The 21,143-nt window shown below is 39.7% G+C and overlaps 2 protein-coding genes across 2 annotated transcripts in view; one reads left to right on the forward strand and one right to left on the reverse strand.

Annotated features, from left to right (window-relative positions):
- The window catches only part of Cog2 (conserved oligomeric Golgi complex subunit 2), a 43,544-nt gene extending 34,196 nt beyond the window's left edge, over positions 1-9,348 (forward strand). The window contains exons 10-12 of the mRNA XM_067157604.2: positions 1,360-1,642; positions 4,692-4,872; positions 9,076-9,348. Of these exons, the coding sequence (XP_067013705.2) occupies positions 1,360-1,642; positions 4,692-4,872; positions 9,076-9,165 (554 nt within the window). The 3' untranslated portion in view covers positions 9,166-9,348. The remainder of the gene's footprint in view (positions 1-1,359; positions 1,643-4,691; positions 4,873-9,075) is intronic.
- Positions 9,349-19,887: 10,539 nt separating this feature from the next.
- The window catches only part of mRpS10 (mitochondrial ribosomal protein S10), a 30,911-nt gene continuing 29,655 nt past the window's right edge, over positions 19,888-21,143 (reverse strand). Inside the window, exon 4 of the mRNA XM_067157236.2 lies at positions 19,888-20,932. Within this exon, the coding sequence (XP_067013337.1) occupies positions 20,671-20,932 (262 nt within the window). The 3' untranslated portion in view covers positions 19,888-20,670. The remainder of the gene's footprint in view (positions 20,933-21,143) is intronic.

The following is a 21,143-nucleotide window of genomic DNA, read 5'->3' on the forward strand; positions in this document are numbered from 1 at the left end:
TAAATATTTTCTTGCGTACTACCAACAGATTTTAACTACGGTATTGTAATGCGGAAGATGTAGTAACATTTTTATTGGGTTGGTAGTAAGGTTACTGAAAATATAGTAAAATTTAGCGCAGTGGTATACGTGTTCCCTGGTGTTTTCGTTTGTTTAGCTCTATTCCTTTTGAAATTGTATTACTAGAATCCAATATCAGACTCTTATTAAGCTATAATGTGGAAGTCCAGGTCAAAAACAGAATTAGGACTGAAATATACACATACGAAGAAATGTTAAAATTAATTAACTGTATAACGAAACTGAAACTGTTATAGAAAATAAAAAGACTGAAAATGTAACCTGGACGCAAAAGTTAAGATTTAGGTTATGTATATTTTTTGTCTAGTACTATTTACGAGGTTGCGCGTTACGACGAAAGTAAAGTTTATATTCGTAATTAATGCCACTGATGCAACGTGGGATCATTAATTTTATTATTAATTCAAAATTGTTTGCTCATTGAATAAGTAGTTAGTTTCTTTCTTTTCAATACAACGTGGGAATAGTAACTGGCAAGCATTTATCTCACTTTAGCGTAAATACTTTTGTAGCAAGTTGTTATGAAGTAAAAGAAATATAACCTCCTTAACATCCTCATTCGATGGACGAATCACCATGAACAATGTCGTATACCTTTACTCCATATGTGCGTCGCGGATAGATTTGGAATAGAACCCACACTTTTGACACGCATTTTAATGATTAGGAAATGTGTGCTATCACCTCTAGTACCCTACCGACTACCATTTACAAGGCAAAAAAATGTCAGACTATTGGGACTCGAACCCACGAAAAACTGCTCACCACCAAACTTTGCTGCCCTAACGACCACGGCTACCCATGAAGCTTGCGGTTGACTGCTTGTGTACTACTGATATAGTCAGTAGCAACAACTTGCTAGCTTGGGAAATCTTTAAGAATTCTGTGACAGCTGGACAGGAAGCATGACATACTTCATAAATATATACATAAATTACATTGTAACAACTTAATTTCGCACAGCATCATGCAGATGTAGATTCATCTTCATGAGTAGCCGTCTTGATTCTTTACGGTAGCGTCCCAGATAAGAGCGTTAACAGCCTCTCCAACTTCGGCATAGCTATACTCGAGAATATTTTCCCAGATTGCACATAAACGAAAGTCGTAGTACGCGGTTTCAACCGAACTTCCAGATAAATGTCCAAACTGCCAAATAAATTTATACCGCACTTCTATCTGGCTGTCGTAGTACAGGCCCTTAAAGAATTATTAGACTTGCTGTATGGTTTTTTACTGTGACTTATATTTATTTTTATATGTACATTTATTGTGCAGGTAGTCTGATGGAGTCCAAGAACCAGCTGTTATCACGGCTATCCACAGTGTCGCAGTTCATTCTGAGCGAGGTGAGCAGCGAAGGCCTTACTCAGCTCCGTCAAGTGAGCGACATCCCCAGACTGTTCCGAAGGACAAACCGTGAGGTTCCCACAAAACCTTGCCCATACGTGGCTCTCGTTCTGGCCGTTCCCATAGCGTTCTACAACCAACAGAAACCTATTGTTGACAAAGAGCTGCTGGAGCAGTGGTTGACACTTATATTCTCAGCCATCACCAATCAGTAAGTACTCGATACTCCATAGGTGTTAGTGACATATGGTAGGACAATGATCTAACAACTGTGCTAATTCAGATGTCATGGATGTGAATACCAACAAATTGAAGTAGGATTTTCAATGGCACAGGAAGAGTCGTGGCCCAAATTGAGTCTAGGAGCTCTGCCAGCCCTAAATAATGCAAGGTACTGAGCTCGATAGCTGCAGTCGCTTAAGTGCGGCCAGTATCCAGTAATCGGGAGATAGTAGGTTCGAGCCCCACTGTCGGCAGCCCTGAAGATGGTTTTCCGAGGTTTCCCATTTTCACACCAGGCAAATGCCGGGGCTGTACCTTAATTAAGGCCATGGCCGCTTCCTTCCAATTCCTAGGCCTTTCCTATCACATTGTCGTCGTAAGACATATCTGTGACGGTGCGACGTATAGCAAGTAGCAAAAAAAAAAAAAAAAATTGCAAGGAGATAATAAACAAGCAAAAGCAACAAGGGTGTCCTTGGAAAGCGTTCCAATATTTACATAGGAGGCAGCATGTAACACACACAGGAAAAAAAAAGTCCTATAAACATTGGTTGCAAATCGAATATCTTCAGAGTTATGGTTCGCTACCAGAATGTTCTAATAATTTACAGCGGGTCGTATGCAACAAAAAACAGAAATATGTTCGTACGTAAACATTGGTTGTAAACCTACAAGCACGTTGTGTTATGGTCTATTATGATGGGGCACCAGCCCATCTTCATCGCAGGGTTAGGCGACACGTAACATGGGTCTTGCATGAGCGATGGATTGGTCAGTGAGGGCAGCAAACTACAGCTCTACACATCATATTCTAAATGCACAAAGTATGTTTGTTTCATAGTAGCAACGATGAAAATCAGAGAACGTATGCCATGTGGACATTGTTCTCCGCAATAAAAGACATGGCCCTTACAGAGTACGACCTTCAACCTCAGTGTCCTGTTGTTGTGTCATGCAGGTAGAGTTTGTACATTTCCTACATTGTTTGATTGAGAATGAAGCATGTGACCTACATGATATGCTCCTGCTTTTTTTTTTTGCTTCTGTTGGACCAAGGGTAGCTGTCGTTTGGAATTTCTTCTCCTCCCTCCTCATGAGATTTTTAGTATTCTCTTCTCCCATTTTCTCTATCCTGTTCCTGTCCTATGTTATTGAGTTCCAGCATGTTAGTTGGGGTGTATATTTTCTCAGTTCCTCATCTCAGTCTAGTCATGTCCTCCCACCTCCTCATGTTGCTCTCAGTATCTTCCTCAGGATTTTCTCTTTTCTTTCTCCACTTGCTCTGCCCCATGTCTTCCTTGTGTCATCATCTCGGTCATGTAGAGTACGGCATTCTTCACAGTTATAGTGTCTGATCTTCACATCCGTTGATATATTAAGTTGTTTCTTTCTCTGGTATAATTCTATTACCATTTACTTTCTTTTTCAGTTAGTTTACAAAATTATTTTTTCAAAATTAGTTTCGGCAGACTGAAGAACCTAACAGTTATAAATTAACTGAGTCGAAACTAAAAAGAGATGGCTTCAGATAACACAGGCTTTTAAAGTATCGGGCCCTTCAGAAATTATCTTTATTATTTTGTGATTATAATCCATAAAACTTCACGTTCAATGCACTTCCATATCCTTTCTTGTTTTCTTACCTTGTCTTTTATAGCATCCCGCCCTTTTATTTAAGTTTATATATGAAACGTTGTACAGCCAAGACTGTTTGAAACGTTTTTTTGGGGACTGAGAAAAATGTCATAAAGAGGGAACGTGCAAAAAAAATTTAAAACAATTACGCTGTTAAATACAAGGTTAAGGTGGAACGTAAAAATAATTACAATGAAAACAAAGAAAGAATATATTTAATGAAATAAATAAAGAAATAATACATTTTAAGAACACCAACATACTAAAATATCAAGAAAAAACAATCTTAGAAATGCGAACTATACACGTTGTTTACAATATGTTTAAAGTTGTCATAGGAATGCCCAACATCTGGGTGATTTGCACACGTTTCATTGTGGATTAGCATCTGCTTTCTCAATAAACTTTAATTTTTCATCATTTGTAAATTGAATAGCTTTCTTCTTCTACATTACTGAAAGTCCTTCAAACCACTATGTGGAAGTACAGTAGGCCTAATTTATGTACGTTGTTACACAGTTCGCTTACAAACATAAAATTAAGCACCAACACGTCACACAAGCTACTGTTGCATGATCCAGACAAACATATGCCCACGTCAAAGACTGGCTTGAGACTGGCACTCCATGCAATTGTAGGCCAACATGCTAGGGATGTGAAATTACGTTCTCTACCAAATCCTTACCCAATTCGCTTACAAACATAAAATCAAGCACCAAGACGTCACACGAGCTACTGTTGCACGATCCAGACAAACATATGCCCACGTCAAAGACTGGCTTGAGACTGGCACTCCATGCAATTGTAGGCCGACATGCTAGGGATGTGAAATTACATTCTCTACCAAATCCTTACCCAAGCTAGTTGTTGCTGGCGCATCGTGCGGCAAAGTGGCCAAAGACGCTAATTTACTATTTTTTGAAGTTATGAACATTCTAAACAATGATATAAATATGCTATCCAGGTTTCTGTAGCATGTATTTAATAGAACAAATACTGGAACTTTGCAATGACGACATAATAACCAGTTTCGACTGTATATTGTTTGTTTGTAAACACTAAACACGACAGTGTTCAAATTAGGTTTCCAATCCATCGAGACTTTCTGGTTTAATGTCTGTATTTCAATGTCTTATTTTAGTGTATTTGGAAATGCATTTTTTTTGTTGTATATATTTTGGGCAATTTGACATGCTGTTAACATTTTTTAGTATCTATTTTCATTGGCTTTTGTTTTGATTTAGTTTTTCTTATGATGTTATTGTTATTATTACTAGACATTCTTGTTTAGTATTTACGGGATTAGAACATACTACAGGATAAAATCATATTGTGCTATGCTATTGTGATTACACTTGAAAATTACTGCTAGCCATGTAGTATATAAATATATATTTTTTTAGATTTTACAGCGCTGTGGCAGATGTTCTAACTTCCGTTCAGAAAACAGAAGAAAGCCTTCGACGTCTTAAAAAGATAAGAGATCGTTCTGCTTCGGCCTCTCCCGGAGAAAACAAAGGTGTTGGTGACGATGATAAGATACGCCAGCAGCTGGCTTTAGATGTCCATAGCTACTGTCAAGGGGTAAGTTATTTAGCACTTCAGATGAGAATATGACTGCATGGTTGGTAGTACCTTCTCTTTAGCGGTTACGTCATTCTTTGAAGGCCTGATCTTTTTCTTCTCTGATTATTGTTAATAGGGACTGAAAATTTACCCCACCGCCTGTTTTTTTTTTTTTTTTTTTTTTTTTTTTTTTTTTTTTTTTTTTTTTTTTCCCCACAAAATAGAATGAGTCCTATGTTCTTCTGGGGATATGAAGTGGCGAAGCTCCCTGTATGACGAAGGGACTATCTCATTGGTTGTAGTACAGCATAGACACCATCAATGAGTCAGTGGGCCTTGATTTAACAAAAAATGCAGAACTCTTTCACAGAATGTCATGAAAGATTGTAATAGTGAACTTAATCACCACTACCTGCAGTTTCCTCTGCAAAATCATCCAAAATATTTAACAGTGATTTGTTCTGGAATTAAAATCAGTATGGAAAATGGTAAGACACTGGTGTTGACACGAGGAGAAAGGGAAGGTAAAAGAAATTATAAAAATAAAGGGACAAAACCTTGAAATTGTGGAGAGCTTCAAGTACTTGGGAAGTGAATTGATGTAGGATTCAGGGCTGGATATGAAGTTCAGTAAAAGAATTCGACAGGGAAATGCATTCTACCAGTGTGTGAGAAACCTGGTGTGGAGGAAAGAAGTACCAGAAAGCGTAAGGAGGTGATGTATAAGATGTGACATATGGAGCCAAGAACTGGACAATGATACAAAGACAGAAGAATGAAATCCAGGCCAATGAAATGAAATTTTTAAATGAGAAGGGATAGATTAAGAAATGAAGATGTCAGGAAGGAAATGCTTTATGACAGGATGGAGAAGGATAAAAATGTCCGTGTTAACGGAATGGGAGAAGGCAGGATGCCAAAGTGGATGATGGATGCTCAGATAGGAGGAGGGAGGGCAAGAGGAAAACTCAGTCTAAGGTCGTTGAAAACGATCAGGAGTACCATAATTAGAAGAAACCTGGATTTAAACACAGTTAAGGAGAAACAGGGTGGTTGCATAAAGGAAGTTGAAAAGACACCATAAACATCCCAACCTAGGGGGAGCTGGACAAGGGAAGTGCATGATGATGATGATAATGATGATTTATATTTACGTATAATTTTAATAGTTAATATTCCAATATTTTCTGTTATAATGCAACGAGAACTCCAGAATTTATCTGGAAAGTAGGCCTATTTGGAGCTTCAGTTGTTATTAGCTAAATAGTCACAATAAAATAATTATGTTAAAAGTGCATAAATGTAAAACAAATCAAAAACATGGGTATTTATAACCACTACAACTCTCAGCACAGAAATATACTATTTTATTTGTGCATTTAAACTCTTTGGACACCTGTCTCTCAATATGTCAATTTCAGGAGAATAATGTAATATTTTGTACTTCTGATTTTGTGGTCAAATAAATTAATGAAAAGGTTTCAATGTACAGTGAAACCTCGATTCTCCGTTTTTCGAGGGACCATGAAAATAAAACGTACAACACGGGAAAACGGAAAATCTGGGAATGAATGAAAACCATCAACAATTTGGCTAAACATCACAAAAATGAAATATGTATAATTATATTCTTACAAAAACTCCTAAACTAAACCAAACCAAACTACAGCCCCAGTGGAACTTTGCTTGCCAAGCGACCGCTGCTCAGCCCGAAGGCCTGCAGATTACGAGGTGCGCTTGGTCAGTGCGACGAATCCTCTCGGCCGATATTCCCGGCTCTGTAGATCGCGGTCGCCATCTCACCATTAGATAGTTCCACAATTAAAGGTAATCGCGTAGGCTGAGTGGAGCTGGAACCAGACTTATATCCAGGTAAAATTGCCTGACCTGGTCGCAATCGAACCCGGGCCCTCTGGATGAGAGGCGGGCATGTTAGACCGCGAAACCGCATTAATTACCGGTACGCGAGTTCAAAATCTCGATAGTTTATATTCAGTTTTACAGGGGAATCTTCGTCAGTTTCCCTTGAAAACTTATTTCAGTTCAGCAACTTTGATTAAGCTAGCCTAACTCTTCGAAAAATCTAATAACGCCAAGCCAAACGACAAACGATTACAAGTAGTTTTTAATTCTCTCATCTAAGAAAATAAAGCACATTAGATACAAAAGCACCCAAAATGATGGCGAAATCCTTTCATTTCTTAATCTTTCATTGTAATTTGGTCTCCGGTATACTGTTCGTAGTCAGTTTCTGGAAATCTCGTACCGCGCAAATTAGGCCTACATCGACTTTTAAAGGTTATGTTGAACTCGAAAACACAGTTTCAAATGTAAGTATCGATTCTTAAAAGTTCTCGAATGCATTATATTCAATTCTGCACGTCACAAATCCAATCAAATTGGAAAGATAAAAGAAATATCAAAACTTCGGAAATTACGTTTATTCGTGACCTTGAGGTCATCTGGAAAGCGCGCTCGCTGCACATGTCAGTACGAGTTTGAAATGATACCAACCATTTAAAACGTAACGTGCGCAAATAAAACGACTGCGGTTTTTGGTATTTTAACACGAAAACGTAAAATTCCCAGTCTTTCATTAGGACCTAAACAGTAATAGGCAATCCCAAGACCTCCCATAGCTTTCTTTTTTTAAATATAAGGTGCTACATCTATTTTGGTCTCGCTAACATAATCATGTACGATAATATCAAAAATACTGAATTTGTATTAAGAAGGAGCAGTTTCGATTCCTGCCTGAAAGCCCAGTTACTCTGCAGTGCCCTGAGCAAAGTGCCAAAAACCTCTTCGACAGTACAATCGAAAAAATGTAAAAATATAAACATCTAACCATGGACATAATATGGACGTTTTATAAGTGCGAACATTTGACGAAACTCGTTCCGTCTTCAAGCAGAGGTGTCGAAATCCGCCGTGTCTCCTTGCAATTGTCGTGACCACTCTCTGCTTTATGATTTTCCGAGATTCTCTAAACAATACTACCCGAATGCGACGCTAAGATCGTCCCTTATGCAAGTTCACCGCCGATCGCTTTTCCAGTACCGGTACAGTACTTCCTTTAATAACGCCAAGATCCATAAATATGCCACAGCCGTCCTTTCGTGAGATACAGTTTATTAAAGAACGATTGATCGAGGATTTAGCGTTGATGGGACTGGAATTTCTGGACGGTTGATCCGGGAAATCGTTTCTTCGAGGAACGGATAATGCGGGACTTTTACAATGTGATTTAATTACGATGCTCGCGGGACCACGTAATTTGAACGCATATTCCGGGAAAACGTATTTTCCGGGAACGGATAATCGAGGTTCCACTGTATTATTCTGAAGAATTTGCAGCATAAAACCCTACTATTACATTCCTGGAATTTACACACAAAAATCTTGGTCTCTTTAGATTCCCTACGTTCACAGTCCAATCCAGTGTCTGCTTTTGCCAGAGTGAGTAGCTTAGAGTGCTGGCTTTCTCGTCTCAACTTGGCAGTTTTGTTCCTGGCTCAGACCAGTGGTATTTGAAGGGGCTCAAATACTTCGGCCCTGTGTCGATAGATTTACTGGCACATGAAAAGAACACTTAAAGGACAAAATCTCAGCATCTCCAAAAACCATAACAATAGCCTCCGATTTTGTATTTCCTGCATCTTTTCTTTCTTGGCCGTATATGTACCCATAAAGTGGACACTCCCGAGCTCTCTTAGAGCCGGATCATCTGTCTCGGAGAGAGTATGTCTGACGTTCTTGCACCATATCTAATGGCACTTCATTTCTCCTTAAAGCAGCCTCAGCAGCTCGTTTCCATGTTGCCTTAGGACGCCCTCCTCTTATCTTTGGCTCTTCGATGGCAATAGCTTTCTGTACTAAATGGTGTTCATTTTTATTTCTGGCGTGACCATACCAGAAGACTTGTTTTTCCATCTTGTCACTGATGAGCACATGCCAATTGCGCACTTTGTGATGTAGAGTGACTCCCACCGATCATCGCTACATCTGCATCTCTGTGGCATGCATTCGCTGGTCGTGTTTTCCTCTCTTGCCCAATATTTGGAGCCGTACATGAGGGCAGGCTGGGCAGTGGTTTTGTACATTTTGCCCTTTAATTTGACTGGCACCCTGCATAGATGTAGCAAAACCCTAGTTGATGATATTGGAAGAAAAATATTAGCTCTGTATTTACTGAAGGTTCTAATTTTCTTTTACTTTCAGATACTGGATGTAGGAATAAGGAAGGAGAATGTGGAGAAGCTAGAAGAACTTGTAACCCTAGTAGAGACAGCCAGGAGCTCCAGCAAATGATCTTACTTATTTGTATGTATCATATTGTTTCTAGTGTACATAATTCAGGTCCTCATTAATTGGAATGGTGACAAGAAATAAACATTCCCATTTTCACCTCTCTGTACATTTGATTGTATGTGTTGTATATATGGAATGAAATGGAAACAACAGAGTGTACAAATATATATCATTTGTACAGTATATGTCTTGCTGTATTATCTTTAAGCACTCGTCAAACCTCATTCTTCACGTCATATATATATAGATGCAGTTCTTCTTCTTCTTCCGTACCCTCCATCCGACACTGTGCCAGGTGGGGTAATGGACCAGTGACCACATCTCTGCCTGTTCTTTCACCATTCTTCTGTATACACTCTGGGCCTCCATTGCTTCCACTACTTTGGCTATCAACCTTTTCGTTGGTTACCCTCTCAGTCTTGTTCCAGGCACCTTCCATTCCATCATTGTTCTAGGGATTCTCATTATTTCCATAATGTGGCCAAACTACATCAGTCTGCTGGTCCCTATTACTATTATTATTTTTTTTTTTTTTTTTTAAACTTCTCTGTCCCCGGCTTTTCCCATATCTCTCTGTTCCTTACAGATAGTTGCATAGTTGTACTTCCTCTTAAAACAATAATCACCACCACCTGTGTTCCTTACATGATCCTTCTTAGCCTACCCTGTGGAAGGCTGCTTTTTAGTCTCCATCTACTATTCCTTCCTTGGTACTCAACGAAAAACCTGCGGTTCTGTAAGTGTGTGTCAGTGATCTTTGTGAAACCATAGTCCTCTGTTATGTGGTAATGCTTGCACAACAAGCACCATATCATGTACCACACTGAGGTCCACAGAGGCCATGCCAATTACCATGCTTTTCTCGAAACCATTCTCGATATACTGAGTGAAATTTAAGACTTGTGATGTGCAGTTCCTACCAGGTCTGAAACCTACTTGTTCAGGAATAAGATTTTGTTTTGCCTTTGATGTCATGCGAAATCAAACCAGAGTGTCGAACAAAAAAGTGAAGAGGAAGAATACAGTTATGGGGGATATTCAAACTTTGCACTGGCAGCTGACCGAATTGCTTCTTTCAGCAATGACAAATCTATTATTCTTAACTAGGTACTTTCTTTTACTTCCTTGAACACAAACCAACCTTGCCATCCTGAAACACCTAACTTACAATATATCCTTACTGAAATTAAGGTGTCACTATTTTTACAAGAAATGATTACCTAATATTCATAAATAAACTCAACACCTAGGCACCAACCGAAGCCCACCTTGTGAATAAGTAAACATTACAGACATGCTGAATTTGTTACATACCAGACTGCCGATCAAAATTCTTCTCATTACTTCTTTTTCTTCACCATTTCCTGTTTCCAGTCTTCTGCATTGGGTTGTGAATCAAGGACCTCCACAGCTCTCTCTCCCACCCCCCATCCTGCCAATATTTCTTCTACTTTTACCCCTCTTTTCTTTATACTCTTTTTCACCGTATCCATCCACCTCTTTCTAGACCTACCCTGTTGTTTTCCTCCTATTATTTTCTCCATAAATACTCGCTGGTGGCCATGATTGTTAAGATGTTGATGTCTAAACAGTCTGACTCCGTGGTTAGCCGGTTCGAGTCCTGTTGGTCGAAAACAATTTCACCATCAGAATGTTGGCCGGCATGGTAGGGGAGGTGGGGGCATACAGTTCGGATTAAATTCCAAACCTCTCCGTAGTGCTCATATGGAGTGAGGGCATATTATGCTGTTGATGGTGATTTGTCCATCGGATGGAGACGTTAAGCCTTGAACAGAGCCCTTAGTGCTATTCGACAGGAGTAGGCTAGATTCACAATTAAGTACAGTGAAACTCGGTTAAGAAGTTCCCACATAAGAAGTTTTCCCGCCTAAGAAGTGTGATATTCTTGGTCCCTTGATCAGTTGCATTAAGATATATGTATATTTTTCCCGTTTAAAGTGTTCTGTTGTAAATATATTTCCCGCTTAAACAGTTCAGATTTTAGAGCCCCTTGAGATAGAAAACGTCCGCCCAAAGCAGCCCGTGGTTAGAACCCTCCAGTCTCCGCGTAAGTTGCACCCTGTGTTAGACCGTTCGCGCGCTCACGGTGTGTGTCTGGTGTCACGGAACATGTGCGTGCCTGCCACGGCCATATGACGTCACGCTATGACAACACGGACAGCAGATGCTCACTCTCGACTTGTGGAATCGAATCGAACCCATCAGTCAAAATTTCCACTCCACCGTTCCATCTAGCGGAATAAAATCGAACGGGATTCTACGTAAGAAACATAAAGTACGCAATGGATGATTTGATAAAACTTTAATGCAGTGATTTGCGGGCCGCGACAGGGTGAAGTCATTAATGGAGGTGGCCTAAACATTAATTAAAAACCGTAAAGTGCATTTGTCCACAACATTACTGTTAACCTACCACAAAACTGAATATTCTAACCTGTCTGATTTTTCATTCCCTTGCTTATTTCCTTCCAGGCATTCAGTCTTACGTTGTTGCAATAATACTTATGGGCCTTGCCGTTTTTGAACTAAACTGATAAGATTTTCCGTGTCTATTATTAGTGAGGTGAATAAAAACAACTTCGCAACTCTATGCAGGAAACAGCCGATTTGCCACCAGCCAGCTGATACACATGCCGCCAAACAGCAGGCCGAAAGATCCCGATCGTTTACGAAGTTGAACGAATGTTGATAGCCAACTGGGTGTTGAGGGAGGCACACATAGGCATTGCAATACCACGTGTTATTTTTAATTTTACCTTTATACGAGCTAAACTCGTAATTATTACATCGCATTATTAGAACGTAGCACAAGGATGAGGAGACATGAAATAAAATTCTCGCGGGGAAAGAAACTGTTTACGTTTAGATGTGCTAGCGTTGCTACTGCGCCTTTATCTCTCCCACGTAATACCCCAGATACATTTCCATGCACTAATTTCTGCAACTTCGAACCTGTGTTTCTTTTTTTCATTACCTATAGCATGAAGAGGATTGAAGCGGGAAAATAAACTCAATAATGGCTTGGCCATGCGGTACTTGTGAAACAGCCAGAAACTACGCCCGTTGCCGTGACAACCAGTAGGAATGCAGGGGCGATTTAGGCCTAGGTTCTAAGAATCTCTAAGAGTAAGTTGCTAGATTTCCCATTTGCTGCCGTTATCCTTGAAGCAGGTGTCAGGGGTGTGAGGAAGATAGAAAGCACATGCTAACAAACTGTAGTACACGTCTTGTCTTTGCTTCTTGTAAGCCTAAGCTACGGATTGCCAAGCATAGTGTAGAGTCGTAATTAGTATGAATAGGAGTCGGTGAAGTTAGTTGTACTTGTAATATCAAAGTACAAGCTTTTTTTTAAGTGAAAATGAGCGCAACTCAGAGGAAAGAGATCAAGCGAAGGGCACTAACAATAAAAGACAAAGTGGAGATTATAAGGAAAGTGGCGTCATCTACACTTTCTCGTGTTGCCTTTGCAAAGGAGCTGGGGATGCCGCCGTCTACTTTGAACAGTATTATAGCGAAGAAAGAAAAGATCTCTGCTTCTGCAGGGAATACTTCAGCAAATTGTAAGGAAGTTAAATATGAAAAGTACGATGAAATAGAACAAGTTCTGCTAATATGGTTTAAACAGCAGCGAAGTTTAAACATACCTTTCAGTGGGACTATTGTGCAGGAGAAAGCCTCATGCAAATTAAGGGTACCTTTTACCGCGTCGAGCGGGTGGCTGGAACGCTTTAAAAATCGAGCCGGCATCGTTTACAAAGCCGGCCCCGTGGTGTAGGGGTAGCGTGCCTGCCTCTTACACGGAGGCCCCGGGTTCGATTCCCGGCCAGGTCTGGGATTTTTACCTGGACCTGGGGCTGGTTCGAGGTCCACTCAGCCTACGTGATTAGAATTGAGAAGCTATCTGACGGTCAGATAGCGGCCCCGGTCTAGAAAGCCAAGAATAACGGCCGATAGGATTCGTCGTGCTGACCACACGACACCTCGTAACCTGCAGGCCTTTGCGCTGAGCAGCGGTCACTTGGTAGGCCAAGGCCCTGCAAGGGCTGTAGTGCCATGGAGTTTTTGGTTTTCATTTACAAAATAATTTGTTGCGAAGCAGAGAGTGTAAGTTCGGAGGAAAGGGAAGTGTGGAAGGACATGGTTCTGCCTGCTAAAATAATCAAACCTTGCAACGTTTTTATATAACTTAATATGTTCCCTTCTCTTATCAAATATATTTATAATATGGTATGTTCAATTATTTTACTTTATCTCTAAAAATATTGTCATGATAATCGAATTTTTATATTGTGGCTTTCTGTAAGTAGCTCTTATATATCGGCCTATTTCGGTATTGTTCACAAACAAGGAAATCTGTTGGCTGTGTGTTTCACATGTATTTCGGGTACAGAATAAGTTTTTGGGCGTTACCCCTTTTAAGAAGTTTCCTGCTTAAGAAGTTTTTTTTTTTTGTAGTCCCTTAAAAAACTTCTTAACAGAGTTTCACTGTATTTATTTATTTTCCACCTAGTCGATACAATGATTGCTTAAGGCAATTTAATGGTTAGAAGTGGTTACTTTGTCAATTTATATATTTTTCATCTAAACAGTGTTATGTGGCTGAAGATGTTGATAATATACGAAATATGTACCACTTTTAACCATTAAATTGCCTTAAGCAATCATTGTCTCGACTAGGTGGAAAATAAATAAATAATTACTTAATTGTGAATCTATTGAAGTGGGGTACGGACCATGAAGCTGATTTTATGTAAGGAGTAGGCTATGCGCCGGCACCGGGTTTCACCCTCCCCCTTCGTACTATCATATACCACGTCATTCTTTTCATCTCGTTAACCTCTTCAGTGGCACGCCTGAGAAATTCTGGATTGCGCACGCTTGCTCATAACGTCACCGCCCGAGAAATTCTTGTTTAGCAGCAGTGTTCATTTCGCGATCGCCCAATAATTTTTCGGGTACTGAAATCTCTTTTGAAAATGTTTTCCAGCATTCTCAACAGATGGCGGGAGAGTTTCCAGCTGTATTCATGATGTCTCTGACCTAAAATATGCCTTATCCTCTCCACTTTACATATACAATCTCTGGCCAGCTGACGAGGTAAACAGAAATGGCGAGCGCGAAACGGAAAAGATTATTGTCTGAAGACAAAATAAGGAATTACATCAAAGACGAATCTCTAAATGCCATTAGTATTTCTGATAGTAGTGATAATGATTCTTCGGATGATTACCTTCTAATTATTTATAGTGAAAGTGAAGAAGATATTATGTCAGAAGCTAAGGTGATGGTAGGAGGTGTTGAATATACATTTGTGCGGAAAAATTGTAAGCCTGGGGATAATGCGCGATCTAATATAATTCCATTTACGGGAAATCCTGGTGTGAGGGTTGGATTATTACCAGAGGTGAGTGCGATTGACTGCTTTGAACTGTCTCTAAACGGATGAAATTGTAAATTTGACAGTGACTGAAAAAAATTCGTAGGCCCTATGCTAAAAGTAAATAAATAAATTTCCGCATGCAAGGGCACAGTTTTGAAAAAAACAAACTCTTACAAAATTTGGCAGTTTATTGCGTTAGTGTTGTTGGTAATAATAGAAAAGCCTGAAATAAAAATGTATTGCTCACAGGACCATATTCTCAAAACACCAATATTTTATGAAACTACAGTATATCACAGGCCCAGTGTAAAAAACATGTAAATAGAGTGTAAAGTAAAATTTTTATTAACCTTGAATAATATATGAATGTGTTCCCTTAATAATTGTTACTCATTCCTTGCTTCCTGAATATAAATAATTTCCTCTGAAAAAACCTCACTTTCCTGGCACACGAGGTCTGCCAGAACCTGCCACTGAAGGGGTTAACTCCTCTGATGACGTTGACATCAGGAAAGGCATCCGGTCATAAAAACCTGCCACAACAGATTCATCTCATCTCATACCCGACCCTGTAGAGAAATGGGACGAGGGTTGGACAAACAAACATTTTCTCCATAAATACTTGTTTTGGAACTCTATCCTCTTCCGCTCTCATCATGTGTCCATACCATTTCAGCTTACTGGTCTCTACATTGTCCTGTAGCTTAGGGAATCCAATTCTGATTGCTGAACATTGGAAATAACATTTGGCAGATCAGGAGGCATGGCTCCTGCAAGACTTCAAATTTTAGATAAATTAACCCATTAATTTTATTCAAGACAGGAAATTTTCGGAATATGTTCTTGTGCATTTTTTCAAACTTTTCTGTCATCATCTCCCCTTAAATTTTTCACTTCTCCAGATTCTCTGATTTTTGTTGTTTTACTTTTTCCACAATAATTCTTATCCTGCACTTCTGAATATTAAATAAGCCACACACACTATTGTTTCATATGCAAGTACATAGAGAAAAGAGATGTTTCATATACATAAAGATTATTGTACAACAAAGGCTTTTTGAACAAAAACATTTTTATTGCTTTCATTGTCACAATGAGTTACTTTTACTACCTGCACAGACAGAAATGAAAGGCAGAATTGGTGAATGGATCAATGCAAAATCTCAACAATATCTGGTGGAAATCCTGCGGATGATTTTTCCACATGGTGGAAAAATAAAATAATAAGACTGTTAAAACCCAGGTCACCACTCTTAAGTCTAAAAGCAAATAATTAAAGCTGTTCTCACATTACTACAGACATCCACTCAAGTTCGAATATAACATTTCCAGAGGGTCAGTCTGAAGGGAGAGCCTTTTAGCATTCCGTGTGGTCTTGTTACCAGATAGACAACACTTCTGTCAAGAACAGTAATAGTTAAAGTATTTCTCATTTGGCACAAAAGGGCTCCGGGAGAAAACAACATAAATCTTCATTAACATTCTACAGGCGTATGCCAATGTACTGTCGATATCTCACTTTTTCCGTCCTGTGCAGTTGTCGCTTGTCGATTATATATCACAGCAGTCCCAATGGATGCATTCAAGGAGCCATGGATTAGTTTCTGCTGCCATCTTCACGCAATATTTGTAATTACTAGGGAATCTGTACAGATAATACAGTAAACTACAAAAGCAAGCATGTTTAGTGCTTGACTACATAACACCAGACCAGGTTGCAGCTTGTCCTTCCGGACTGTGATATAATATTTTAGGCGAGGAAGAGATAAATGAAGTTTTAACCAGCAGTGATGATAGCAGTTCTGAGAATGAAATGCAAGTGACAAAAAAACAATCGAGCGATGAAAGTGTCAGTAGTGACAAAAGCACGAGAAGTTGAAGAGTTGAAGGAAGTAAAGTCTGAAAACAGGAAACCTAAAGAACATGTGTTCTGTGATAATTCCGAATTTATAAAAACAAACCTACCACACGATACAGAGTCCAGTGATTATCTTATCACTATTTTTTGGCCACAAGTAGTTTGGGGTACCTTATGCATTGGATCTTAACTGGAAAGATACCCATTTTGGAAAGTATACAGGTTTTTAGGCACAGAAATAAGTCTTTTTAGTACGTATCAATTTCTACTAGATAGAAATAATAAAATGTAAAACTGTAACATTTTATGAACTAGCTTGTTTACCCCAAAACATGCACGTTCTGGCTGCCAAAATGTCTCGGATCCATACTTCTGCAAAGGGTTAATAATGGTATGGCCCAAGCTAAAGTTATTGTAATTTCCTCGTTTATGACTGGTGCAGTGATGGGTCGAACCAGTTTATTCGTATGAATTATTTCACTCATTCACACTCTCTACCGCGAATCGTTCAAATGAAGTAGTTCGTTCATGAAGTAACGAAGCCTGACAAAGCTGCTCAATAGGTCATTCAGCAGTGACTTCGTTCACAGTGTCTCACTTGCTCAATTAAGCTTCATAATACTTAATAATATTACAAACAGATGACACAAGTATTTAATTACAGACATCCAATGGCTTACCTGCTTACAGCATCTACGTGATGGTTGAAAGGGACAAGCTTATCTCATGTAAAGAAAGACATACATGTAAGAACACAGTTGACAGGTAGGATGGGCCTGGGAGTGAAGGGGTAATGTATGACACAGATAGTGGGACGGGGAAGAAAGCGAGTGAGCGAGCGACAGAGACTAACGGAATGAGTTGTGAATGTTTTTCTTTTTAAAAAGTTGTTTTACGTCGCACCGACACAGATAGGTCTTATGGCGATGATGGGATAGGAAAGGGCTAGGAGAGTGAAGGAAGCGGCCAGGGTCTTAATTAAGGTACAGCCCCAGGATTTGCGTGGTGTGAAAATAGGAAACCATCTTAAGGGCTGCCGACAGTGGGGTTGAAACCCACTATCTCCCAAATACTGGATACTGGCCGCACTTACACGACTGCAGCTATCGAGCTCGGTAAAGTATCTGAACTACCAATTCATTGAAATTGAGTAGATAGTTTACACTTCACAGGAGTGAAGCATTTATTTTGAACAACTCGTTCACAAGCTACCCATCACTAGACTGGTGACTCAAATATTAAGGAGGAGCACACTCCGGCATGACTATCAATAGCAGGTGGCTTGCCTATCGACCAATAGCAGACAGCTCTCAAACAATAGCAGGCTTGCCTTGTAAGTCACAGATTCCACATGGAGTCCAGTGTAGACTTCAAAAGCATGCCAGTTTTTAACAGGGAAATTTCAAGAAATATACAGCACGCAGGCATTTTAATTTGACATCTTCTAGGCTGCTTGCATGTCAGTTTTGACATTCCATTGTACAATATAATTATGATGGTTTATCACATAATGCCCAGACTAATTACACTGTACTAGTAGTACCCACAGCTCTGCCTGCATTGGAATCAAAAGCCACTTGTTAGTGCAGGAGGAGGTTGCTGCTCTCCAAGAGTTAGGAGTGTAGAATGTGCAATATTGGAACCTAATGTTACCCTGTAGTTTTGGCACATTTGCATACAAAATTTTGGTACAATATAATACACTCCTTCTACCTCCCTCTGCACCACTTAATTAGACTTACCTTCCAAATGGAATGCACAGGCACCTAACGCACAAGCGCATGTCTCAACACCACTCACCTTGCTATCGCCTCCATGTTCGGCATTCATTTCTGCCACAGCATCAATTTATCAACAAACTATTATTGGAAATAAGACGACCATCATGTGAGCCTCTGTAACTGTTCTTCAAAAGCACACAAATACTTTCATCAGAGATCCACACTGTACAGCTTCCATCCAAGATCAGGTGTCACACCAATAAAATTCCTGACTCTAAGGCTGCTCAAAGGAAAGGAAATGGAACGGTCGATAAAAAGAGTTGATATCTCCACCAAAAGACAGAGGAAACAATACACTATCCTTACGTAAAATAAATACAGTCTTTCTTTCTTCTTTCCCTGCCGCTTTTTCCCACACCTGTGGGGTCGCGGGTGCGAACTGCGTCGCACATGTGGATTTGGTCCTGTTTTTACGGCCGGATGCCCTTCCTGACGCCAACCCTCTATGGAGGGATGTAAGCACTATTGCGCGTTTCTGTGGTGGTTGGTAGTGTAGTGTGTTGTCTGAATATGATGAGGAGAGTGTTGGGACGGACATATACACCCAGTCCCCGAGCCAGAAGAATTAATCGGAAGCGATTAAAATCCCCGACCCGGCCGGGAATCGAACCCGGGACCCTCCGAACCGAAGGCCAGTACGCTGACCATTCAGCCAACGAGTCGGACACGTAAAATAAATACAGTAACTCTCCAAAATCCTCAAGCAAGCATAACAACTATGTAGCAAGACCCTCACTACTCTTACACAATAGAAGAGGATACAAGAGAGGCTGTTTCCATGTCTAACTCCTATTGGATGGGGATACTCTTGGAGAGCTCACCTTCGAACTTAACTTTGGAGGTGGTGTTCCTTAGAGTAGCCAGGCAGTCTTCTCATCTGAGTCCAGATTGTTTTGTGTTGGTCAAAGCATGAGTCAAAAAGACCAAAAAAGCATATTTTCCTGGAAAACTACTGGAAGCACTAATAAGAGGAATTAATGCCAGGCTCAGATGGGGTCACTCATTGCACGTATTTTCAAGTTCCAAGATATTAAACTACAGGCTTTCGGCAGACATACTACATTTCCACCTAATTGAATCCCTCCCTGTCACTTTATATCTCTCAGTAGATGATCCATGTAAACTACGAACAGCAAAGGTGACACTACAGCCTTGTCTAACCCCTGTAAGTACCCTGAACCAAGAACTCATTCTACCATCAATTCTCACTGAAGCTCAATTGTCAACATAAATGCCTTTAATTTCATACCCCCCCAGTATGGCGAACATCTTTTCCCCCAGTACCCTGTCATATGCTTTCTCTAGATCTACGAAACATAAACACAACTGTCTATTCCTCTTGTAACATTTTTAAATTACCTGGTGCATACTGAAAATCTGATCCTGACAGTCCCTCTGTAGTCTGAAACCACAGTGGTTTTCATCCAACTTCTTCTCAACCACTGATCGCACCCTCCCTTCCAAGATGCCAGTGAATACTTTGCCTGGTATACTAATCAATGAGATACCTCGATAGTACCTATAAAGGTAAGTTCATTGAAAATCATTGATCATAAGTTATCATATATTTTGATATTCATAGCTCAGTGCTAGTCGTGTAGTTTTATAATTATTATTTTTGAATTAGATTTTCAACAATGCAGTCATTTTACTATTTTCTGACTTTAGAAGTTGCGAATGAATCTATTTATTCCTTGTGGCATTTATTATCCTTTCTTAGAAGTACACCAATGTAGGAGAAATAGTTTAGGATATAGAAAATAATTCTAATGAAGATCTGATTTTCATAATTATAACATCAACTCTATTAGTTTCCTTCCTATTGCAATCTACGAGAGCAAAACTTGGAAGATGATTACCAGGATTATTAAGAAGATTAATGTTTTCCATTGTTGTTGCTTGCAACGAATCCTTGTAACACGGTACATCGACTATGTTACGAATGAGGAAGTGCTGGGATGCAGTAGCTTGTCTAAGGCATCTCATTTTCACACTCTCTGGGGCTCTCCTTTCTTTTACATACAGCGTCATTCCTCAAAGGGTTTCAACTCTTCCATTTTTTGCTATGATAGTGTTCAAAGATGATGATTCTCCAGACATACTTCCTGTTAAGACAATAATCACCACCTGATTTTTTAGTGTGGCCTGTGGCATCAAATCAGAGGACTTGCTTTAAGTGAGAATTGTACCAAAAATTGCCTGCCAGTCTACGTACTATTACTTGACAAATATAAGTTAACAGATTTATTATCTATTGCCAGTCCCATGGTCTAAGTGTAGTGACCTGCCTCTTATCTGAAGGCTGCGTGTTTCATTCCTGACCAAGTCAGGTTCTTTTTCTTTTACCTGGATCTGAGGGCTGAGTACTAACCAGCTGATAGCAAACCACACAGTACAGGCTCTTCTCTCCAAAACCTTAAGGTATAAAAAGGAATTAAAGTTCTAAAATTCAACAGTTTTTTTCACTACACTGCCATTGTCTGATTCTTGCCCATCAAATGTTCTGGAAGAGGTTCAAGACGAGCTTTCGTCACTTTCATGGCGACGCCCTCAGGCAGGTTGCGCTGGATGTACTCGAGGAAGGTGTCAGAAGTTGAGCCTGTCAGCTGGTGGAACTGCATGAACCGGAAGTACGTTCTCACCTCGTACTGAACTCTGTGCTTCTTGTAGATGTGAACGGATTTCAGAAGCGTCATCCGTTCGTGTATGGGCTTCCGCTGTGCCCAGCTGTAAACAGTAGAGGATTATGTAAGTTAAGCAGGTTATTTTCACAGGCCAGTTATGTGTCTCAGCTAGTTAGCTGCTTGCCACCCACACCCAAGGTTATGGGATGGCATTTACTTTCATTTATTTATTTATTTAGCTTTCATAGACTGCATAATTACATATTATGAAATATGCCAACAGTTCTAGGAACTGTCAAGTGATTTATTAAAAT

Source organism: Anabrus simplex, chromosome 13, assembly GCF_040414725.1.
Source record: "Anabrus simplex isolate iqAnaSimp1 chromosome 13, ASM4041472v1, whole genome shotgun sequence".
Taxonomy (NCBI): domain Eukaryota; kingdom Metazoa; phylum Arthropoda; class Insecta; order Orthoptera; family Tettigoniidae; genus Anabrus; species Anabrus simplex.